Source organism: Capra hircus, chromosome 11 (assembly GCF_001704415.2).
Source record: "Capra hircus breed San Clemente chromosome 11, ASM170441v1, whole genome shotgun sequence".
In the NCBI taxonomy this organism is placed as follows: domain Eukaryota; kingdom Metazoa; phylum Chordata; class Mammalia; order Artiodactyla; family Bovidae; genus Capra; species Capra hircus.
Window position 1 is genome coordinate 48,035,729 of NC_030818.1, and position 26,354 is coordinate 48,062,082.

At 39.8% G+C, this 26,354-nt stretch overlaps 1 protein-coding gene across 2 annotated transcripts in view; it reads right to left on the bottom strand.

Annotated features, from left to right (window-relative positions):
- KDM3A (lysine demethylase 3A) overlaps nt 1-8,834 on the bottom strand; it is a 56,388-nt gene extending 47,554 nt beyond the window's left edge. The window contains exons 1-2 of one of the 2 annotated variants that reach the window (XM_018055358.1): nt 8,640-8,834; nt 7,870-8,084 (exon numbers count right to left, since the gene is read on the bottom strand). In XM_018055358.1, the coding sequence (XP_017910847.1) occupies nt 7,870-8,055 (186 nt within the window). In that variant the 5' untranslated portion in view covers nt 8,056-8,084; nt 8,640-8,834. Of the gene's footprint in view, nt 1-7,869; nt 8,085-8,439; nt 8,462-8,639 lie in introns of those variants that run through there. The other variant, XM_018055359.1, reaches the window with a different exon arrangement.

A 26,354-nucleotide genomic window follows, 5' to 3' on the forward strand; every position in this document is an offset into this window, starting at 1 on the left:
GAGAAGTCAGCACAATGAGAAACCTGTGCACCACAACTAGAGAGCAGCCTCCGCTCTCCACAACTAGAGAAAGCTGCGCATAGCTGTGAAGACCCAGCACAGACAAAAATAAACATTAAAAAAAAAACAAAAACAGATACGTTAGTCTAGTCTAAATATCAAGCTTTGGCTCCCAGGCCACTTTGGGAAGCAGAAGTCAAAGGATATGGGGGCCAATCTGTCCTCAAGTAATCTCTGGAAAGACCTAACAGAAAAGAAACCCCATGTAGAAGGTTTTTACATGTTAATTAGACATCAGAGCTTGGAGAACTGAAAGACAGAAATCTGAAACCCTAAGATGTACTTGTCATAGGGCATTGTAATTCTGTGTTGACATGGTAAGTTGATGATGACCCCCAACAACACAATGCACCACTGGCTTTTACATTCTCTGGTAGCAGCAGGATTCAGCAAGAGGCACTTTCAAAGCTTTGAGTTGAATAAACTGGGAAATTTACCTCAGAGTTTGAACTCCAAGGAAACTGTGCTAAATACAGAAGGAAGTAATTAATAAATGACACCAGAATTTTCCTAAACTACCTGTGTAACTTCTTATATGAAAATTAAACTACTTTTAAAATACTATTTTCCAAGTAAATATGAGACTTCCCCAGTGGCTCAGACAGTAAAGCGTCTGTCTACAACGCAGGAGACCTGGGTTCAATCCCTGGGTTGGGAAGATCCCTTGGAGAAGGAAATAGTCAATCCACTCCAGCACTATTGCCTGGAAAATCCCATGGACAGAGGAACCTGGTAGGCTACAGTCCATGGGGTCGCAAAGAATTGGACATGACTGAGAGAGTTCACGTTCATGAGATTTCCTGCTTCTGATTTATAAAATACCTTTTAGCCTTTAAGTTATAATCCCTGATCCCCTGATCTAGAAGTTCCCCACATTACCCCCTAAAACCTGTATAGATATTTTAAGATATAAAGGTAGAATTCAGTCCAAAAGTGGGTCTCTGACAGTAATGCAGTAGTAATCAGTCACAAAACCTTAAAATTCATGTAAATGTACCAGAACACCTTAGCTCCCTTAACCCATTAAGAATATGCTACCCTTTTTCATTGTTGTTCAGTCGCTGACTCATGTCTGACTCTTTGTAACCCCAAAGCACGTCAGGCTCCTCTGTCTTTCCCCATCTCCCAGAGTTTGCTCAAATCCATGTCCATTGAGCCAGTGATGCCAACTAACCATCTCATCCTCTGTCACCCCCTTCTCCTTTTGTCTTCAATCTTTCCCAGCATCAGAGTCTTTTCCAATGAGTCAGCTCTTGGCATACGGTGGCTGAAGCACTGGAGCTTCAGCATCAGTCCTTCTGAGAAATACTCTTTGGGTGATTTCCTTTAATTTATTCTAAGTCTTTTAAAATGTTTTTTATGTTTTAACTGAGATACGATATATTCCCATATTCAGTGTAAAAATCACTATTTTTGATTTAAAAGCCCTCATTTTTGCCTTCAAAGGATTAGTAAATCCATTAACACTTCATAATTTCATAGACAACTCTATCTCCCTTTTCAGCCTTTAGAAAAAAAGTTTACTTATTTTCCATTCACGCATCAGAATCCAATTCAAAAATCCTTTCCTCAAAGACGTTGTCCCCTACCAAAGGGCCCCTCTCTACTCCAAGAGAAGTCCCTTGCTAACTGTGCTCAAAACTCTGTCCTTTTCCTTCCTAGCTCTTACCCACATTTTGAATTATTTGTGGTTAATTGACTGACATATTAAAAACTTAAATAGGTCAAAGTCTGTGTTGGCTTTTACTTACCATTGTATTTCATGGGTCTCCATACTTGTTGAGTGAATAAATTTCTCTCTGAACTGGGCTCTTACCTTCTGTTTCTCTCATCCACTTGGAAAGCAGGAAGTTCCCAAGGGATATACCACTAGCCTCAATCCCAAACTTTTTCAGGTTTATGGCTATAATATTAATCTTTAAAATCAATTAAATTTAAGACCAATCCTATCCTCCTCTCCCAATCACAAAATGTACACCCCTAATTTCTCAGCAACTTCCCCTGAGAAGTGCATATCTTCTTGGTATGGCAGGCTTTTATTCTTGCAGTTATTACAAAGTGCAAATGTGTAAGCACCTATTATGTGACAAGGGCCAATGTTCTATGATTCCACTGGTTCTATGTATTCCATTAATCACCATAACCAACCAATGGTCCTTCAAGACAGAGGTGTTCAGAGTATATTCCTTTCTGTTTCTAGCCACAGAATCCATGTCTTCTGATATCTTCCCCAGTCCTTCTGCCCCACATCACATCAACTTCAAAACCAACCTAGCTTCGGACGACAAGAGCTTTCCCATCAATGTAGTGTACCAGGAGTGTACATCTACAAACTTCAGAACCACAGAGATCTGGGTTTGAATGACAGCTTTGCTGAAGCTTTCTCAGAATGGTTTTACAGGCATAAAACAAAATGTGTAGAATTACAAAGGCAACCAATTAACTGTACTCAAGTCAAGAATGCTTGCCAAAATCTAAGCTCTCTGAATTTAGTGTTCTAGTGGCTTCAGAATCTAAGTACTAACACTTACCCTTCACGGAATTGTTAGGTAGATTTTAAAGGCGATGTGCATTAAGTATCTGGCAAGCAGACTAGGCAGCTTTAAGATCTTCATGAAAATTCAAATCTTAATTTATGACAGTATCACTTCAGTTAGGAATGGGGGAGAGAAAGACTTAAATATGAACACCTAACATCAATTTAGAAAAAAAAGAAGTAATCTAAGATCTTAAGTGGTTTCTCAAAACTTAAGCAATATCACAATTCTTCATCATATCACTATCTACAAAGCTTATAATCAACCCTAAACCAAAATTTAGACAAGGTTCCTCTTTATATCTCAGTGTTTCAGTGATTTGAAAACTAAGTTTAGCTCTTTAAAAATACGTTTATGAAAAAAAAAAAAGTTTATGACTTTGAGTATTAGATCACATTAATCAAAAATTCATATTTAAAAAGATGGCTTTTAAAATACATATAATGAAACCAACAAGTTGTGAGCTTTCTTAAACATGCTTTCAAAACTTTCTTATCTATCATAACCACACATCTTTCTTTTGTGTGCTGAGGTTTGATGTGCTATATATAAGGACATCCCCCCCGCCACCGTCCTCAAAAAAGTCTCTTCTGCAGAAATTTCTATAAAAATGTACCAGTAAGAATTAAAATTCAGGGGGAACTAACATGATTTGACCAAGCTCCTGCAAGCTGACAGATGCAGCTAGTTCTCGTCGTAAAGAGTGTTCTTCGCTCCACAATCCCTTGGTCCAGAAAGGCAATGTTATGTATGCTGTATGACTCCCAAGGCCAGAAAGAGGCCTATTTAATTATGATTCACTACCTGTAATTCCCAAAGTTCCAGATTTTTAACAGGGCATCTTGTAAATGTGTGCCTATTAGCCTATCAAATTCATTGACCAGATGTTGGATATTTCAAGTTAATTATTTCAAGCTAGTTTTCCCCAAAAGAAAATCTCTTTAAGACACAAGTTAATATTATCTAATCAAGCTAATTTCAAAACCTCCCACTTAGTATACACTAATCTTACCTGAGTATATGATTATGAAAACTATCAGAATGGCCAAGTAAAATGTTTCCAGGTTTAAAAATTAGCACTTACACAATGGCATGTTTTTTAATCCCAAAGTTTTTGATGACATTATCTACTCTATGTCCAGCACGATGATGCAGAAGGCCACTTATTTCACTACTTCACAAATCAGAAATCTCATTATACTTCTATTTATGTCTTCTTCCACCCAGACTTTTATCTCAAATCCTAGAGTCAAGCATTCAGTTGTAGGGGTAAACAGTTATTACACTGTGCTAAAAGTTTCTCATTTTACATGGCTTGACAGGCAACAGAATCCACCTACATTCATTCAAGTTTCAACTGTATTCAAGGATGAAAAGACCAGGCAGACAGTAGTCAAGGCATTCAGCTGCTAATGAGTGGGAAAAGCTATGACAAATCTAGACAGTGTATTAAAAAACAGAGACACTACTTTGCTGACAAAGGTCCATACAGTCAAAGTTATGGTTTTTCCAATAGCTGTGTATGGATGTGAGCGTTTGACCACAAAGAAGGCTGAGCGCTGAAGAGCTGATGCTTTTGAACTGTGGTGTTGGAGAATATCCTTGAGAATCCCTTGGACTGCAAGATCAAACTAGTCAATCCTAAAGGAAATCAATCCTGAATATTCATTAGAAGGACTGATGCTGAAGCTCCAATACTTGGACCACCTGATGTGAAGAGACAACTCATTGGAAAAGACCCTGATGCTAGGAAAGACTGAGAGCAAGAGGAGAAGAGAGGGACAGAGGATGAGATGGCCGGATGGCATAACCAACTCAATGCACTTGAGTTTGAGCAAACTCAGGGAGATAGTGAAGCACAGGGAAGCCCAGCATTCTGCAGTCCATGGGGTCACAAAGAGTCAGACACGTCTTAGTGACTAAACTACAAAAGCAAGGAAGGGAAAGACCTAGATAAACAAGGTAGAGAAGGAGGACACTCTCAGCATGCATAATGAACAAAGCCAGTGAGAAAGCAACCTGCCTCACACTCAAATAAGAAGAATGGGATAAAAGTAAGGTTAAAGAAGTTGTTCTAATCACACCTAATTAAGATCTGTTGTTATTCCAGATAAAGAGAATACCACTGTTCCATTGCAAGATTATTTCCAAACTGCTTTTCTATATATAAGTAATAACTATTTGCTTCCTTCATCTATCTGTTCAAATATTTTAGCAAAAACTACATGTCAAGCAATGTTCTTAGTTCTGGGGATACTGAAGCCAGCAAAGTAACAGTCGTGCTATTTCATTCTACCTGAATATTAAAGCTTAGTGTTTAAGGTTTGGAGACAAAAATGGGCAAGTTATAAGCCTCAGTTTCTAACACTAAAAAGTGTAGTTTACTCTCTAGGGTTTTTGTGAGAATTAAATAAAAGCATTTACTGCTTCAGTTGTTCAGTCATGTCTCTTTATGACCCCATGGACTGTAGCCCACAAGCTCCTCTGTCCATGGGGTTCTCCAGGCAAGATTCCTCGGGTGGGTTGCCATTTCATATTCCAGGGGATCTTCCTGACCCAAGGATAAAACCCCTGTCTCTTGAGTCTCCTGCATTGCAAGTGGATTCTTTACTGCTTGAGCGACCTGGGAAAAGCTATTTGTTAATTCTGTCTTCACTAAACAATGTAACTGAGTAAGTGGCTTTGTTACAAAGTGTTTCTCTAAATGAACCAAAGTTAACAAGCCCTGGCCTTATTAACTCTACCAAGGAAGCAAATCAGTCTAGACAGACTTGGACCTCTACCAGGGCTAAAACAGGTGCACACTACTTGAATTTTATTCCTTCTTATTCATTATTGCCCCCAGTCCCAACCCACTCCCCAAAACCCCCTAAATCTTACAGCAGGGTCCTACTCAGTTTCTGCCTGTATCTTGCCAAACACAATTGGTTTCAAAGTTTCCAAAACTGCTTTTGGTAATACATGTCCCTACACTTAGGCCAATTACTTCATCTGCCACTCCATTAAGGAATGCAGCAATAAATCAGATTAGAAAAGAGAAGCTGAGTGGATTCCTTACATGAGGGCTGAGCTGTGAAGAATGTAGGTAAAGCAAAAAATCCACTATAACTGAAACTGTTCATGAATTAAACCCCCCTTGCCTCCAGGTTAGGCACCTTAGCCCACTGGAAGACAAACAGCCAAACCTAGATTCAAGTGCTCTCTCTGTCCCTCAGTAGCTAACTATCCAAGTCTGGACAAGACTTCCTCTTTAAAATCTATTTCTTCTTTCTGAAAATGAAGCTATCACCGCCACTTCAAAGGCTGGGGGTGAGGAAGATGCAGAGAAGACAACACATCAAGGACCTCCCAGACTGCCTTTCTAACCCAACAGGTCCTTGATCTCTGATGGGGAAGGGAATATCTAGTGTCTCATTAGTTGCTAAAGAACTAAAAACCGTGAAGCTTAATCTCTTTTCCATTCAAATCAAATAAAAACAAAGGCAATAGAGAAAATTTTACTTGTTGTGAAATAAACCATAACAACTATGATTAACATCTACTCCTCAAAGCCCATTTTTATGGAGAAAGTTTATTAGCCTAAAGAAACAGGTTGGCCATCCCTGCACCACACTAATTCTTTCTGTAAACCTCAAAACCCAGTTTTCAATGAGTGAAACCAACTTCACACTGTATGACAGGAATCCTTCGGTGGCACAGCCTTTGATTAGGGAGCACGATGATTAAGAAAGTGGGCTCAAGGGTCAAAACTTTCTGGTGAGAACAATTCCAACTGTGACCTTAGACAAGGCAATCTCCCCCAGGCCCAGTATTTTTGTCTGTAAAGTGGGGAATATTAGTACCTACCCTCAAAGAACTGCTGTAAGGATTAAATATGAACACAGCCATCAACTCTTCAGTATGATGCCTAACACATGATTAAGTACACAACGGTCACTCCTTTTTCCACATGAAGATAAAGTAGACTACGGAAGCTTTGAGAATACATTACCACATATCCTTTCCTATAACCTTTTGCAGACTAATTACTAGTTGGGGCATGCACTGTCACCTTGAAAGTGTCCTCCTTGAACAGTGTTTCAGAAATCAACATGTATTCAACTGCCAGTGTGAAAGCTTGCTTCCCTTATCTGAGCAGTTTGCAAAAAAAGCCAAGAGAATGACCAAGTGAATCCATTACCCAGGATGAAAAGTTATTCTGTTCTGACAAGCTTCCTTCAAGTTATCACCACTTCAGAGTTTTTGTTGGGGACCTCTCTTCAGTTATTTTTTGCACAAAGGAGAGTTTATTGGTACAATGGCTTCCTCACTGGTTGTTTCCAGCACCCTTTAACACCCATACTTCTATTAGGGAGTAAAAGCAGAATTCATCTCTTTTGGAAAGATCTAACTGAAAAAGATTCTGAGTGTCATTCCGATTCAAAATCACCTGCCGCAATTGTTCCCATTTCTGTCCTTCCCTTCCAACACTCCAATAGAGTGTTTGAAGTCATTCCTCCGGCACACCGTATACGGGGCAGCTCCACCCCAGCCCTCCATATATGGTCATAACCCACACCCACTTACAGACTCCTCAAAGACTACCAGGAACTCACTCCTGCCTTGACCCACCATATACGGGCAAACACCCACCCTAACGCGCTGAAAAGAGGACTACGCTCCTCCCTCTACACACGCTTTTTTTCTCACAAGTCTGAAAGTTTAAGAAGTTGGGGGGAAGAAATTCGGAGGAACGAACCAAAAAACCCAACTAAAAGCACTTGCATCCGCTATTCTCAACGCTGAATTCTCAAACATTCCAAATGTCACCCACCTGTCCAAGATAGTATTAACAACACTTCAACCCCTTTCCTAGGAGGAACCGTACTGTCCTGAGGAAGCACTGGAGAAGGAAATGGCAACCCACTCCAATATTCCTGCCTGGAGAATCCCCACGAACAGAGGAGCCTGGCAGGCTACAGTCCATGGGGTTGAAAGAGTCCGATAAGACAGAGCAACTGAGCAAGGAGGCACAGCGCGGGCAACAACTAAGCATGTCTGAGCAACCTCTAAGCCCATTATTAAAAACAGGCAACTCCAGGCCAAACACACTTCGCTCTACACACCATTTCAAAGACTTTGAAGGTCTAGTTTTCTGCACCTTCAGATCAGATGCCAACTTTCTGGTCGCCTTTTCAGAAAAGGGGAGAGGGGGAATGGGGGTGTGCTGGCTGCCTCGTTACCAAGGTAACTAGGAAACGTCCGACTGCCGAGGCTCGGGAGCCGGTTATACCTTCAGATCCTTCTTGGTAACGTCGGTGTGGGAGACGGCTCGAATGGTCCCGGAGAGCCAGGGCCACTCGGCGACGCGCTCCACGTCCCAGCTGTCGTGGCCGCCGTCGCTGCCGTCGGCTGCAGACAGACTGAGGAATCGCTTCCCCACCAGTACTGGCCAACTTTCTCCGAGCGTGAGCACCATGGTTTCCACGCTGCAGGAAGGGCTCCTCCCTGCAAAAACACAAAAACAAAATGCAACGGAGGCGGCCGGCAGGAGAGGGCCGGGAAGAGAGGGCGGTGGGGGCGAGGGCGGGGGGAGAGGAGGCCAGCGAGGAGGGAGGGTCCTAACCCCGCTCTGAGGACCGGACCCCGGGCGGCGGAGGCGAGGACGTAAGACTCAGCACCCGATCTCTCCACCCGCGCCTTCCCCGCCCCCCCATCGTTCCCCCACCCCAAACACGGGCCCCAAGCGCCGCGTGACCCTCGCTCTCCCAAGTTTCGCTTTTCCAAAACCTTAAACCTCACCGCACACTGAGTGAGGAGAAAATTATTTGCTTAAGTGGATCTGAAAGTGTTCGCCCCTCACCCCGGAAAAGAAAAGGCCCCGAAGCAGAGGGCCCGTCCCAGGCGGCCGGGTCCCCGCCCCGGGCGGCCCCGCGGGAGGGGCGAGCCCGCGGTTCCGCACTTGCCCCGCCGCCCCGCCCCGACACCCTTCTTCCCGGCCGCGGAACCCCCGGCCGGCGCCCCGGCGCGGGGATGGCGGGGCCGCGGGCTTGGCGCCTTCACCTTTCTTCCTCCGCTCCCCTCAGCCGAGGCCGCGGCGCTTTTACCCCGCCTCCCGCCTCCCTGAGTCACCGGCGGCGGCCGCCGTTTCCAGCCGCCCAGCCGACTCTAGCTCTGACTTGGTTCAAGAGCTCTCACAAGACACGCACAGCCTCCCGGGTCCGCCCCCTCGGAGCCGCTTCCACCAGTCATTGGCTGAGTCCGAGGAGCTGGGCGAGACTAGTAGGGAAAGAGGCCATCACCATTGGCCGTCCGAGCGAGGGCGGGGCGAGAGAAAAAAACAATTCCTTGGCTGCCTCCTCCCTCTCCCCTCCCCCTTCCGACTCCCGGACGACCCCCATTAGGTTAAAGTACACCGAGCGTAAGCGAGGGATTCCTCCGCCAGGGCCATTCTTTCTATTTGTTGCCTCACGGATGCAAAAAAGTCCCGCGAAATCGGTTATCAACTTTAGGACCCAGAGGAAAATTACTGTGGTGCACAGATAAGACTAGATGGCGAACCCTAGGGCTGTAAGTGCCTATTGGATTGCTTGTCAACTGCGTAGGCTGTCGACCGAAGATAGGCTTTCCACTTGGCGGAAGAATCTCACAGGAAAGGATGAGGGCGGTGCAGAGTCAGCGGGGGAGGGAAGGGACTGGAACGTGCGGTTTGAAGCGTACTCAGCTAGAGGGAGGAGCGACAGTGCTCGAGAGGCTCTTGCGCAGGCGCTTCGCGGAGCAGAGTCTGGAGCTTGGGTTGCTGGGCGAAATGGCCGCGGGAGGCGCAGGCGCACGTGGTGATGATCATGGAACGTCTGAAGTCCGCCATTTTGAAGGAAAAATGAAGAAAGGCATGGAGTCACTGGGAAATGATATTAATTATATCTAACGCAAAAGAGGCCATTCGTACAATACAAGAATGGGCTGTTTTCTTTGTTTTATTTTTAATATAAAGGCAGAATGAGAAGGTATTCTGAATCTTACAAAGAAAATGAAAGACTAGATCAAGGTCATAATGTAAGATGAAGAGGAAGTGACTTTGAAGGACAAAGGAGTAGAAAGGTGATTGTGTCTGTTCCACCTGAAGATTTTTGGTTGAATGAAGAAAAAAATGCAATGAAGGAATTGAAGATCTGTTATTTTATAAAGGCTGGTGCTTGATGTGGTATCACATTTAATATTTAAGATTAAATAAGATTAAGTGGAGAACTCAAGCTCACATTTTCCAAGTGTGAAAACTGAGAATCGGAAAAAGTTCAGAAACATATTCAAGGAATTATAGATTCAAGTTAACTCTGGGTGTTGATTTTAAACATGTATGTTCTGAATACATGACATTAAATAAAAAATTTAAGAATAAACACAAGAATTAGTTTGATTGATTTATAATTTGCAGACCATTAAAGAGGGGGAAAATGGAACAAAGAAAACATATCCAGTCCAGCATAAGTCAGCATGGGAACAAGGGAGGGGGGAAAAAAAAAAACAACTAGACAGAAATATGCTAAATTAATTTTAAAAATTAAAGGAGTAAGTATAAATATCAGTATTTACAATAAATATAAGTGGGTTAATTTTAATCAGACTTTGAAAAGACTCACTGGATTAAAAACAACCTATAAATTGACCTTGAGCAAACTGCAACAGCAGCACAAAGTATGAGAATATGGCCCTTAAAGAGTCTCTAATCTAATGGTAATAAGTGCACAGCAATAGAGTGATGTTAATAAAGTTGAAAGCAAAGGCATCAAAAATGGTTTTATCATAATGAAGGGTGAAGTCCACAAAGACAGCATAACATACACCAGAACTGTTGTGACTGTGGGAACATATTCTAACCTTTGCTAAGGTTAAACATGAAAATTTTTTTGATAATTTGTAGTAGAGTGTACTGAAGATATAAATACATCTATCCCAGGAAGAGTCATCTCAGATTTTTTTAAATTAGGTATAGAGGATTTAGATTACATAATTAACTATTAATTTGAAAAGCAATAGCTAGGAATAATTATATAAAACTCAAATAACATATAATTCCTAGGTTACATTATGGTTCCAGAACTTAGGAAAGATGGAAAGATATTCAATGTTTTATCCAATTTTATAAAACTCGTGAACCCCTATTATCAAATCTGAATCAGTAGAGTACAAGAAAGGAAAGCTATATAGTTCAACCACACTTGTAAACAAAGACCAAAAATTGTTAAATAAAATATTAGCAAGTCCAGAAGTATATTTTTAAAATAATCACCATGATTAGTTAGGATTATTATTTGAATATGAAAGTATTTCAGATTTAGAAATTTTCTATAATTTACCACAACCAGTGAAAAGAGAAAAATCGGGTTAGTAGAGACTGAAAAGAATACTCACTCACAATGAACTCCAAACTACCTAGAAAACTGGGAATATTAAGAGCACACACATACTTAATGCTTATTCATAATTAAAAATTTTTAAACATCCTACAAACCTAGGAATATGACACTCACCCTAGAAAGACATCCATGCTAGAAAAACATGCACAAATATATACTAGGAAACATCAACAAGGTTGTTCATTTCAACATTATTTGTGGCTGTAAAAAGTTAGAAATAATCTAAATGTTCTTCAACTGGGTCATAAGTAAATAAAATATGATACATATAATGAAAAGTGAGTAGAGCATTTGAAAGGGAATGAAATATATTAATATTTAGGTGTGCCAATAAGGATAGATTAGCAAAGCACATTTTGAATGAAAAAAAAGTTGCATTTGGCAATATTTGAAAATACACAAAAAGTACAGTATATATGTTCTATGAAATATATATGTTAATGGCTACTAATATTGGAGAGTGCACTCTAGTAAGGAGGGGTGTAGGTAAAAGATGATTTAGATCATTAGATGATTTAGTAATTCTCTCACTTTTATAAGACAAAAGTATTCATGTTACTTTTGAAATTTAAAGCTATATTTATAATCCTATAAATGTGATCTACTACACTGACACTTAAAAATATTCATGACATTATTAGCACTAATACCAGAGTCAAGAAGGTGGTACAATAAAAGATCAGCAACAACAAAAAGATCAAAGGAATTCCTATTCCTGAACAAGCATTAATTAGAACAGAAAACAGAAGAAAAAGAAACCACCTATGATAATAAAATACAGGGAAAACTATAGAAAAAAAATGTGAAATGAACAAAACCTATAAGAAGAAAGCTGTAGGACTTTACCAATGCAAAGATAGCCATAAAATGAATACATAAAAGAAGATCTGAAAAATTCCATTTCCTTGTACTACTTGATAAAGATGTCATTTCTCCTCATATTAAACTAATTTCTGATTAAATTTCTTTCAGTGAATGAAATAATCGAAATACAGTATGTAAGTAATTAAGAGAAGACAGAAACAGACCCATGGATATATAAACAATGAGTTTATGATTAACACAGCATTTCAAATGAATATAAATAAACTATTCAATATATGCTTGAGGTTTGTTATTTATTAGGAAGAGAAGGGCATAGCAACCCACTCCAGTATTCTTGCTTGGAGAATCCCCATGGAAAGAGGAGCCTGGCGAGCTACAGTCCATGGAGTCACAAACAGTCTGACATGACTGAACAACTAAGCACATCATTTATTAGGGAAAAATAGCAAAGTCAGATCCCTACATCAGTGTCAGAAAAATAAGTTACAGGTGGATCAAAGAGCTCGATATTTTAAAAATCTAGTAAAATATTTAAAGATTCTCCACCCATTGCCTTCCTCTGTCCCTTTCTCTTCCTCTTCCTGAACATTTCAGTCCTAAAGATATTAGAGTGCAGAATAAGGTAGGTTTTCATAAGAAGAAGCTGCCCAGCATGGAAATTTGAGCTAATTAGGAGTTACTCCTGATGGGGAGAGTCAGAGCCCAAGTGGGATGACAATAGTAGACATACAGAAGGTTAACCCAGCATGAGATACCTAGAGCCCAAGCGAGGTGAGGCGGACACGCACGAATGGGGATCACCTGGCTGTGATGCATTAGAGTCCAAACAAGGTGAAGAGACTGTTCTCATTAGGGGAGAGCCTGCCACTTGGTATTAGAGCCTGGGGAAAGTAATGAGAGCATTCACTCAGGGATCAGCAAAAGACACTGAAAAGACCAAGAGAAATATTAGAAGTAGCAGGAGAACGAGGACAGAGGTATATCCTAGAAACAATACAGAAGGGAATTTCAATATGGAGAACCATTCAGAGAAGTCAAAGGATAAGCTGAAGTCAAGACAAATGGAAAAGTGAGAAACAGGATGTTGACAGTTCCAACAAGTATATTTTAGCCTGGATGTATTGCCATAAATCTCTTCTGTCGGTTCATAAAAACTATCATCCAAGTTCCAACATATAATTACAGTAAAAATCCTGCCACCGAATTGACTTACCCCACGGGACATCAGAAGTTTCCAAAATCTCTTAGGAAATTTAGCAATTGGGACTTCCCTGGTGGCACAGTGGTTGAGAATCTACCTGCCAATGCAAGGGACATGGGTTTGGTCCCTGGTCCAGGAATATCCTACATGCCAAGGAGCAACTAAACCTTTGTATCCCAAACACTGAGCCCTCGCTTTAGAACTCATGAGGGGCAGTTACTGAGCTCTTGCACCTAGAGCCTGTGTTCCAGAACAAGAAAAGCCATCCCAATGAGAAGGCTGTGCACTACAACGAGAGAGTAGCCTCTGCTCGCCACAACTAGAGAAAAGTCCACGACCGGCGATGAAGATCCAGTGCTGCTGCTGCTGCTGCTAAGTTGCATCGGTCGTGCCCAGCTCTGTGCGACCCCATAGACGGCAGCCCACCAGGCTCCCTGTCCCTGGGATTCTCCAGGCAAGAACACTGGAGTGGGTTGCCATTTCCTTCTCCAATGCATGAAAGTGAAAAGTGAAAGGGAAGTCGCTCAGTCGGTCCCACTCTTCGCGACACCATGGACTGCAGCCTACCAGGCTCCTCCGTCCATGGGATTTTCCAGGCTAGAGTACTAGAGTAGGTTGCCATTGCCTTCTCCAAGATCCAGTGCAGCCAAAATTAAATAAATAAAAGAAAGAAATTAGCAACTAGGAATTTGGTGTTTGTTTGGACCTTGATTCCTCACCTGCAGAACAATTAAAACACAATTTCCTGTCTGAATCTGCTTTGTTTAAATAGCACAATAGTGTTTTGTGTGAAAATTTAAATGTTTTATGTTATTTCTGTTAATGTTTTGTTAATAAAGCAGAACATCAGTACTAAGTTCCTTGTCCCTTTCTTTTTTTAAGAAGTTTTTCTATTAAGAAATAGTTTATTTCCAGAGACATGGACGGATCTTAAATGACCAGTTTCTTCAGTTATACAAATGCAAACATATGTATAACTCACATCCCCATCAAGATATATTAATAGAACAAGGGTCAGCCAACTGCAGGCTACAGGCCAAATCTGGTACACAGCCTAGTTTTCTACAGCCTGGCAACTGTCCTGATAATCCAGTGGTCAAGACTCAGTGCTTTCACTGTCGAGACTTGGGGTCGGTCCCTGCACAGGAAACTAAGATCCTGCAAGTCATACAGTGCAGCCCAAAACAATAATAATAAAACCAAAAGTGTAAAAGCATTTTATGACCATGCGAATCATACAGAATTCAAATTTCAGTGTCTATAATAAAATTAGAACAAGCCTCTAAACAGAGGGACCTCATAATTTATTTTCTTCTGTAATTGCCTTAATATCTTCATAATGTGGTCCCTAAAGATCCCTAAACTTTCCAAAAAGGCTCATACTCCCTCCAGCCCCCACATGAATAAAATCTCTTTCTTAAAAATCGTATATTTAAGTTTCTGACTTCTCAGCATCTGGCTGAAAGTGACATAACATTGTTTCAAAGTTTTGTTAAACTTGTCTTTTAGTTAGTTGACTTATGACCAAATATATTGCTATTTCTCCAGCTGTTTTCTGTTCTACCACCCCCACATCTACCATCTGTACAGTGAATGGAAAAGGGAAAAATGGAAAATTTCACATGAGACAGTTCTTAAATGCAATCTCTTGTTTGTTTTTCTGCCCAATGCTTTATTATGAACGATTTTAAATATTACCTATATGACAACCATCTAAATTCAACAATTAATATTTTGCCATGATTGATTTATTTATGTAATTTCATTTATACGTATATAGATGGGCTTCCCAGGTGACACTAGTGGTAAAGAACTTGCCTGTCAATGCAGGAAACATAACAGACATGGTTTCAAACCCTGGGTCAGGAAGATCCCCCAGAGGAGGACGTAGTAACCTGCTCCAGTGTTCTTGCCTGGGAAATCCCATGGACAGAGGAGCCTGGCAGGCTACAGTCCATTGACTAGCAGAGTTGGAGAAGATTGAAGCAACTTAGCACACTTATATGTAGATATAATATTTTTTCTGAACCAGGCAAATTTGTAAACATCATTTAAATACACCAGTGTGCACCTCCTAAAAAACAGTTTTTTCTTTAATTTTTATTTTGAGTATAATCGCTTTACAATGTGTTGGTTTCTGCCGCACAACAATGTGAATCAGCTGTAAGTATACACATGCCCCCTCCCTCTGGAGCCTTCCTCCCCACCACCACCCCCATCCCAGCCCTCTAGGTCATCACAGAGCACAGAGTTAAGCTCCCTGTGCTACACAGCAGCTTCCCACTAGCTAGATATTTTACACATGGTAATGTATACAATGCTACTCTTTCAATTCATCCCACCATCTCCTTCCCCACTGTGTCCACAAGTTTGTTCTCTATGTCTCCATCTCTATTTCTGCCCTGCAAATAGGTTCATCAGTGCCATTTTTCTAAATTCCATATATATGCATTAACATACAATAAAAAATAATCTTTTCTTATAAAACTATAATATTGTTATCTAGTGTAATTTAAAATCCTGTCCATTTTCAACTTTCTCCAATTATATTGAGTTTAGTTTGAAGAATAACATTCTTCGATCTCAAATATTCCCTGAAAGAAAGAGGTGATGAATAATTCATAACTAAGAAGTTTGAGGAATTCCCTGGAGATCTGGGGGCTTCCTAGGTGGCAGTAGTTGTAAAGAACCCACCTGCCAATGCAGGAGACACAAGAGATGCAGGTTCGATCCCTGGGCCAGGAAGATTGCCTGGAGCAGGACATGGCAACCCACTCCAGCATTCTTGCCTGGCAAATCCCGTGGATAGAGGAGCCTGGCAGGCTACAGTCCATAGGGTTGCAAAGAGTCAGACATGACTGAGCAATTTATCACACCAGTGGTCTGGACTCTACACTTTCACTGCCAGTGGCCCAAGATGAATCCTTAGTTGAGGAACTAAGATTCCACAAGCCATGTGGTGCAGCTCCCCATGCAAAGAAAAGGTTGAGTCTTTCCCCTGTCTCTAAAATAAAGTGAGGACTAAAGGGATTCACCTTCCATAAAAGTTGAACAGATAGCTGATTTTTGCAAATCTTTCTGTCTCCCCACTAAGAAAGCACAGGGTAATAATCATTCCTGATAAGTTTTCTAAATAAAAGATTGTACATATTTGGATTCTTAATATTTACCCCTCTCCCCAGCAAGTGATTAACTGATTTTATATCCTGATGATGATAATTTCTGGCTTTTCATAATTAAATGATTTGAGTTGGCTAACAAAAATTTAGAACACAGCCACACCGATTTGTTTGTTTTATCTATGACTAATTTTATGATACAACATAGACTGTATGACCCCCCAAAACCTAAAATATTTGCTCTTTACCTCCTTACAGAAAGTTTGCCAACTCTGATAGAGAACATTTCATGACTCTTAAAGGTTCCTGTTATATTCTAGTCAATACCCCTGCCCAGAGTAGCCTTTGTTCTAATTTCTGTTACTAGAAATCAATTTTGCCTGTTTTTGAATTTAATTTAAATGGCATATTATGTATGTATTCCTTTATTTCTAGCTTTCTTTACTCAGCATGTCTTTGAGATTCATCCATATGATTTCATTTGTAAGATGCTTATTTCCTTTCATTGCTAGGCATTATTCCATTGCCTGAATATGGCATATTTTGTATGTCCATGCTCTGTTAAATATCTGAACTATTTTCAGTTCTTAGTTATTATGAATAATATAATTATGAATATGTTTGGGTTTAAGTTTACTATTTTAGTGTTTGACTTCTGTTTGTCTCATCTGTCCTACCTTTATACTTTCCAATATTTTAACTCTGCTATTGTTCATTCATTCCTGTAAAATCAGTTTTTATTTCATACAATTTTCTTCCAGCCTAATGAACTTTAAAAAACCGGATTAACAATGTATTCAGTCATTTAGATGGTATGTTGTTCAGTCACCAGTTCATGTCTGACTCTTTGCAACCTCATGGACTGCAGCACTCCAGAGGACCAATAAAAGGAATTATCTGATAATTGTTCACTGTGTAATTCTATTGATAATACTAAACCAAGGATGTGTTATATATTCCACTCAGTTGTATTACAAGTTTCTATGTGTGTGATTTGAACAACAACAACAACAAAATTATGTACATGATATAAAGCTGCTTTTCTTTTTTAGTTTTAAGAGTAGCTCAATGATATGGGGAGTGTTATTACAGCATAGCACATACATAAGAAGAAAAGTACAAAATGATATTTAGCATTTTGCACAGCACATACATAAGAAGAAAAGTACAAAATGATATTTAGCATTTTACTCTGGAAAGAATCCATAAGAAGGATAATTGGAAGGTAAGACTTCTTTGTTTTCAAATGAGTGATTTTAATTTTTCTCTATGAAGAAAAAGTTTAATTAAATCTATCAAAAAACTGACTCATTGGAAAAGACCCTGATACAGGTAAAGACTGAAAGCAGGAGGACAAGGGGATGACAGAGAATGAGATAGTTGTATGGCATCACCAACTCAATGGATAAAAGTTTGAGCAAACTCCAGGAGATGGAGAAGGACAGGAAGCCTGGCATGCTGCAGTCCATGGGGTCGCAAATAGATAGACATGACTTAGCCACTGAACAACAACAAATTTATCATAAATTTACCTAAACCATTAATTTTTGCAGTTCAGGTAGAGCTCAGCACTTTCACATTGATGGACTAATTTTAGTAGATCTTATAGTGTACAGATGTGCTGGAGATAAATACTTTCAGCTTTTGTCTGTTTAAAAAGCCATAATTTTAGGAAATTTCCTGGTGGTACAGTGGTTAGGACTCAGCATTCTCACTGCTGGGGCCTGGGTTCAGTTCCTGGTCAGGGAACTAAGATCCTGAAAGCTTTGTGGCAAAGGGAAAAAAGGTCATAATTTTACCTTCATTTCAAAGGATATTTTTGCTAGATACAGAATTCTAGATTGACAAAAATTTTTCCCCCTTTTAACTTGAAAGATGCCAAATACATTATCTTTGGTCTCTATTACTCCTGATAAGAAGTAGGAATGATATTTTTCTTATAACTGTTCCCCTATATGTAATGTATCTTTTAGTCTTTGCTGTCAAAATTTTCTCTTTACCTTAGGTCTTTAGCATTTTGACTCTGATGTGCCTAGGTGTGGTTTTCTTTGTATTTAAACTACGGTAGATTTACCGAGCTTCTTAGATCCATGTTAATATCTTTAATTTTAGTAAAATTCTTAGCCAATATCTCCTTAAATGTTTTCATTTCATCTCCTTGTAGGAATTCATTCACACATATATTAAACTGTTCAATATTGTTTTGTGCACTCAGGTATTTTGTTTTCACTCTTTTCTTCTTTGTATTTTGGTTTGGGTATTTCTAATGACTTGTCTTGAAGTTAACTAATGTCTGTATCTAACCTCCTCTTTTTAAAAATTGTTTATTTCATATATTACTTTTTTTATACCTAGCATTTATGCTTGGCCCTTTATTATAGTTTTCCTCTCTCCATAAAAAGTCCCCATCAGTTAACAATGTGGTCCACTTTTCTCACTAAATCTTTTATTTACATCTCATGATTATTTTTAATATGAATTTTTATTTTGTCAACATATGGGACAGCTCTGTGTCTGATTCTACTGACAGTTTTCTCTCCTGACAATGGATTTAATTAGAAAAGAATGAAACAATGTCATTTGCAGCACCATGAATACAACTAGAGATTATCAGACTAAGAGAAGTAAGTTAGAAAGAAAAAGAAAAATACCATATGGTATCATTTATATGTGGAATCTAAACTATGACCCAAATGAACCTTTCTATGAAGCAGAAGGAGAATCACAGACATAGAGAACAGACTGATGGTTGTCAAGGGGGGGAGGAGGTTGGGGAAGGATGGAGTGGCAGAGTCGGGTTAGCAGATGTAAGTTTTTACATATAGACTAGATAAAAAACAGTGTCCTACTGTATAGCACAGTGAAATATATTTAATATCTTATGATAAACCATAATGAAAATAATATTTTTAAAAAGAATTATATATATGTACAACTGAATCACTGCTGTAATTACAGCATAATTAAGACTACGTCATAAATCAACTATACTTCAATTAAAAGAGCAGAAATAACAGAGACACTAAAATGGACCAGTGAAATGCTGGTGACCTGTGAAATAAACAAAAGTCCAACTCAATGGCTCTGCCTTAGGCATAGGCTGTACTAGTAGGGTCTGGACGGGTGTTTCAGAGTCTACACCGTTTTCTTGACAAAATATCTACAACCAATCAACTGTGCTTCTGAGTCTCACCCTCTAGAGTCTCTAATTTTGTCATCAGGTACATATCCAACAGAGTCCCTTTAGCTTTAAGATTCTGCACTTTTACTGCCAAAGGTCCCAGGTTCAATCCCTAGTTGGGGAGCTATGATCCTGCAGCTGTGTGCTGCAGCCAAAAAAAAAAAAAGATCTGGAGGTGAGGGTCATTTCTTGAGGTGTTATTAACAGTGTTGCTGGAGGTTCTTAATTGCACTATAGAAAAACAGACACAGTAGAGGCACTGGTACAGTGGCAAGAGAAAGGGCTTTGACTCATGAGCCCAGGTTTGTGCCCTGACTCCATCACTTCCTGGATGATTGAGCATGATATCTAATCTCTATGGAGCTCAGTGTCCTCACAGATAAAAATGCCCCAGTAATACCTACCGCACTGGGTTATTCATGAGGACAAGATAAAAATAACATATATGTAATCTTATCTTTATGAAAGATGAGATGATTAGTTATGCATATTTTTAAAATATTTATTTATTTGTTTGGTTTGCTGGTCTTAGTTGCAGCATGTGGGATCTAGTTCCCTGACCAGGGATCAAACCTGGGCACTCTGCATTTGGGTCATGGAGTCTTAGCCACTGGACCACCAGGAAAGTTTCTAGTTATGTATACTTTAATGCATACATATTCAACTACAATATAAAATCAATTTTAAAATAGCACTGTCCTTTGAAGAATGAGGAAAATTTTCCTCCTAATATATCAAAGAAGACATGGTTTGCATTGTGGACTATGAAACACATACGTAAGTCATACATTTTTTAATGATCCAGGAGCTCATGGTTGAACTGGTAAGATCAGGGGTTAAAAAAAATTGAGATGAAGTGAGAGGTTTTCACTGTTTCACTAATTTTCACAAAATTTCACTAATTTTAGACTGATAGTCTTTCAGAATTCCATCTCCTTTGCCTATAATTAGAGAAGTATCCCCTTCATTTCTTGTTACAAGGCTCTGCTAAATTAAAACTGGCTTTACCCATTCTATATTTGGAGAAACATGAGTTTCATCCTTGAAGTTCCTGGTTTAACAAGAGCTGCAGGGAAGTAATATTAGGTTGGTACAAAAGTAATTGTGGTTTCCATCTAAATTTTAAATCATTATAACTAGGCTTAAGCATATCTTTATTAATTACTATAGGAACCATGACAATCAGCACATTTTCACCAACAAGAAATGAGTTCGTTTATTCCCATAGTGTAAAAGTCTATGCTTTGGGATTCGACAAACTCTTGGAAAGCATTTTCTGCATCCTGCTGGTTGTGGAAGTGTTTTGTGTGCAAAAAGTTATTGAGAACATGGCATATGAGGCAAAACTTCGTAGCTCAATTTGTTCAACTTTTGAAGCCTTGGTTTTGCGACAAGCAGTCAGACGTTGTAGAGAAGAATTGGGCCCTTTCTGTTGAACAATGCTGGCTGCAGTCATTGCAATTTTCAGTGCATCTCATCGATTTGCTGAGCATACTTCTCAGATGTAATGCTTTCACTGGAATTCAGAAAGCTGTAATGGATCTGACCAGCAGCAGATCACCAAACAATGACCATGACCATTTTTGGTGTAAGTTTGGCTATGGGAAGTGCTTTGGAGCTTCTACTTGGCTGAACCACTGACCTGGTCATCGCCAGTTGTCCTATAGAGTCCACTTTTCATTGTATGTCACAATCTGATCAAGAAATGGTTCATTGTTTTTGCGCAGAATAAGAGAAGACAACACTTCAATGATTTTTTTGATTTTCAGTCAGCTCATGAGATATCCACTTAATGAGCTTTTTCACCTTTCCAATTTGCTTCAAATGCTGAACGATCACAGAATGGTTGACACTGAGTTCTTCAGCAACTTCTTCTGTAGTTGTAAGAGGATCTGCTTCAACGATGGGTCTCAACTGGTCGTTGTCACCTTCCAATGACTGATCACTATGCTCCTCATCTTCAAGGCTCTTGTCTCCTCTGTAAAACTCCTTGAACCACCACTGCACTGTATGTTCATTGGCAGCTCCTAGGCCAAATGTTTTGTTGATGTTTCAAGTTATCTCCACTGCTTTATGACTCATTTTGAACTCAAATGTGAAAATTGTTTGAATTTGATTTTTGTCTAACATCATTTCCCTAGTCTAAAATAAATATAAAATAAACAGCAAGTAATGTCATTAGCAGAAAAACATAAAGCCAGAAATGCGCATTAAAATGATATATAATGTAACCACATTTGTTTAAAAATGTATTCCCATATCAAACAGCAAATTTCAACAATGCAAAAACAGCAGTTACTTTCACACCAATCCAATACCTAACCTTGGAAGTTTGAGAATGTATCATGAAAAATGAATAAACCCACTCATTTTTAGATCCATTCCTTCATTTCAAAATAGACCTTAACTCTATTTTCCAATGGAGAAATTATTATGAACATATCACCTCCAAAACACAAGCATATTGTTGGCTTGATTATTTGACTCAACAGTGACCTTGTTTGGTAAAACCAATAATAAGGCTGGTTTGAGGATATTGTTGCCATGATCTGGCTCTAGAAAAGTGAAATCCTGTCTGGTCCACTTACTTGCCACATGGCATCCTTGAAATCATGTTTCATACTATTGCACACCTATCAGAATGACCAAAATCGAAATCAACACCACCAGAAAATGCTGATACAAAGATGCAGAACCATTGTCGATGGGAATGCAAAATGGTACAGTTACTTTGGAAGACAGTTTGGCAATTTCTTACAAAACTAAACACACTCTTGTCATGGGATCTAGCAGTTATGCTCCTTGGTATTTCCCAAAGGAGTTGAAAACTATGTCTACATAAAAACCTGCAAATAGATGTTTGCACAAAATTTATTCATAATTGCTAAAACCTGACAGCAACTAAGATATCTTTCAGCAGGTGAATGGATAAATGGCTCTATCCAGACAGTGGAATAATATTCAGTGCTTAAAAACCATCAAGCCATGAAAAGACTTGGAGCAGACCTTACCTGGTGGTCCAGTGGTTAGCAATCTGCCTACCAATGCAGGAGACACAGGTTCAGTCCCTGGTCTGGGAACTAGGATCCAACACGCAGTGGGGCAACTAAGCCCATGTGCCATGACTACTGAGTCCCATGTAGGGCTCCCCAGGTAGCACTAGTGACAAAGAATTCACCTGCCAATGCAGGAGATGCAAGAGACACAGGTTTAACCCCTGGGTCAGGAAAATCCCCTGGAGAAGGAAATGGAAACCCATTCCAGTATTATTTCCTGGAAAATTCCATGGACAGAGAAGCCTGGCAGGCTACAGTCCATAGGGTCGTAAAGAGTTGAACACAACTGAAGCGACTTAGCAGGCAGGGAGGCATAGCTGATTTACAATGTTGTATTAGTTTCTACTGTATAGCAAAGTGAATCAGTTATATATATACATCTATCCACTCTTGTTAAGATTCTATTTCCATATAAGTCATTACAGAGTACTGAGTAGAGTTTCCTGTAATATATAATGTGTCTTTATTCATTATTTATTTTACATATATAGTGTATATGTGTTAGTGAGCTTTCCTGTTGGCTCAGACAGTAAAAAAATTGCAGATCTGCCTGCAATTCAGGAGACCCAGGTTTGATCTCTAGATCAGGAAGATCCCCTGGAGAAGGAAATATCCACTCCACTATTCGTGCCTGGAGAATTCCACGGACAGAGGAGCCTGGCGGGCTACAGTCCATGAGGTCGCAAAGAGTCGGACATGACTCAGTGACTAACACTTTCGCTTTCCCTTGCCATATGTTAATCCTCATCTCTTAATTCATCACTCCCCAATCAAACCAAAAGTTTGATTTCCAGGTCTGTGAGTCTATTTCTGTTTTGTAAATGGGTTGATTTGTACCATTGTGTTTTAGATTCCACATGTAAATGATATCATATTATATTGAATATCTTTCTCTGTATGACTTGTAACAATCTCTAGGTCCATTCCTGTTGCTAAAAATAGCATTTTCATTCTTTTTTATGGCTGATTAATATTCCATTGGGGGTATATATATATATATTCCACTTAATATTTTAGGTATCAGCTACAGTGGAGTAATTCAAAATTTAACAAAAATTTACTGAGCATCTACTATGTGCCAGACTATGTTCTAGGCATTGAGGATAGAGTAATAAATGAGACAGAAGAAAAATTCTTGCCTCTCCGGGGCTTTTGTGCTAATGGGGAGATGGGAGGAAAATTAGTTTACTGTACAGAATAAGAGAAGACAATAAGTTCTAGGAAGAAAAAAAAAAAGTAGGATAGGGTCTTAAGTAAGACCTTGAGGTAGAGACCTGAGGATGTAGAGGAACATGTCATGAGCTGCATTTTCAAAATATTTTGACCACATTGCCATTTAAAATAAATATCAAAATTGAGGATATTCTGGGACTTCCCTGGTGGTCCACTGGCTAAGACTCCACGATCCCAATGCAGGAGGCCCTGGTTCCATACCTGGTTAGGGAACTAGTTCCCACTTGCTGCAACTAAGGGTTTACATGCCTCAATTAAAAGATCTCAAATGCCTTAACTAAAGATCCTGCCTGCTGAAACTAAGACCTGCATGGTCAAATAAGCAAATATTAAAAAAAAAAAAAAGAACTGACAATTACTGTAAGCACCATGGATTTTCATCTTAATGAAATGGGAAGCCACTGGAAGGTTTTCAGACAAAGAGAGAAATGACTTAATATATGTTTGCCCAGGATGCTCCTTGGATGGAGAATGGAAGTTGGGGGTCCGGGTATGAGGCTGTTGCTGTGGTCCAGGTGGGAGATGGGCTAGCAGGGGAGGTGGCAAGAGGCAGTCAGATGATAGGTGTATTCTGAAGGCTCTGCTGACTGATTGAATGTGAGGGGTGAGAGAAGTGAAGAGTCAGGATCTCGTTCCGTGTTCACACAGTGGCCTCGCTCACATTTACACTTCCTGAGTGGCATTCCCTCAGTGACTGCCCTGACTCCTGTGGTTCACCACAAAGTCTATTTCCATGAAAATTTGAGCTTGACGGTGTCAATTGTGGTGTCTTTATCCTCACCACAGAATGATTGATCCATGTCCTGTATCCTCTGAGCATGGTCCTCAAGAAGCATGTGCTTTCTGTTCTTATATGCTGCATAATGTTTGGACATACTTAATTCTTTGATTCTCCCTGTATGTTCCCCCTTTCTCTTTCCTCTTCAAAAGCTCTCACTCCCACCCTGTTGAACTCAGAAGTAATATTTGCTGGCAAATGTGAAGTGGATCACTTTGAAGTTGAAACTTTAAGAACTAGACCATACACTTCCCTGGTGGTTCAATGGTTAAGAATCCTTCTGCTAATGCATGAGACATGGGTTCAATCACTGGTCCAGAAAGATCCCACAAGTATCGGAGCAACTAAGCATGTGTGCCACAACTACTGAGCCCATGCTCTAGAGCCCGGGCTTCACAATGAAGAGTAGCCCTCACTCACCACAACTAGAGAAATCCCTCGTAGCAATGATGACCCAGTGCAGCCAAAAATAAATAAATAGAATTAGACCATGCTTCTCCACATTTCCTCCCCCTCAGCCACAATGACTGACAATATTTCATACAGATGCTGCTCCATCAACATGGGTCTTGAAGTGAAAACAACATGGAATAGAGACACAGCATACTCCTCAATAAATATGTAGCCCAAGGAAGAAAAATAAAACAAACCTTAGCTGCTGTAAATAGAGATTTGGGGATCATTTGTTCCCACAGCATCATTTAGCCTATCCCAACTGATAAACTCACCTAAGGACATGTCACGATAAGCAGGGTTGCTGGGATTTTTCTGGGGCTCAAACCTAGACAGTCTCGCTGCAGTTGTTGACAAGTCACCAAATGTATAATAACACTGTCTCTTTATACAAACCCAAAAGTTGCAGCCCACAGCAGCTTAGAGAAGCAACAGGTATTAACTTTTTCAATAATGCCACCTCATTTTATTTCAAGCCTCTTTTCCATCAAGATGCTATAAGCTTCAGTGCAGGGTTAGGTCTATAACACTGTACCATGGATATACTTTTAACTTAGTAGATATAGAGTTATGGAATGATCTTAATTCCCATCACTCCCCTGTTTAGACTTATTTAATGACTTCCTTCACATCCAAATTAAAATCCAAACCTTTACCATGGCATGGACATCCTCCTGCTGTGTCCCTGACCACCTTTGGTCTCCCCTCTGACCTCCTGACACTGCATGAGGCTTCAGCCACTTTCTAGACTCACTAGGCAGGTCCCCACCTAGGACCATGCCACTTGCACTCAAATCTGGAACTCTCTTCTCCCAGATGTTCTTAAGACTCATGCAAGTTTCAACTCGGCATTTATTCCTTTTAAAAGGCCTTCCCTGGCAAGCCCCTCTCTGCACTGCCTTCCCTCTCCTCACCCCCATCCACCACTAACACAGTTATTCTACTTCTGAAACTCAGAATACCTGAAATTATCCTGTTGATTTGTTTTCCTGTTAATTATCCATTGTCACCCTCTTTCACACACCAGAAAGAGAAGAACTGCTGTGTATCTTGTTAACTGAAATTCTGGCCAAAAACTGCAGGAAGAGGGCTTGTGTGCTCAGTTGCTAATTCATGTCTGACTCCTTGCAACCCCATGGACTATAGCCCACAACGCTCCTCTGTCCATGGGATTCTCCAAGCAAGAGTACTGGAGTGAGCTGTCATTTCCTTCTCCAGGGGATCTTCTCAACCCAGTGATCAAACCTACGTCTCTTATGTGTCCTGCTTTAGCAGGCGTTCTTTACCACTGGGAAGCCCGGAAAAGAGTTTAGCACATGGAAATGCCCAATTGTGGAAATATTACTAACATTATAAACAGTCTTGATACATTTTGTCAAAATGCTTTCCAAAAAGACTGGACAATTTACATCTTTCCTGCATCCTTGACAGAATTGGAGATTTACAAGTTCTGTTTTAGCTAATTTTCTAGTAACCAAATTTAAATCTGGTTTCCCAAATCTACTTTTATTTGAT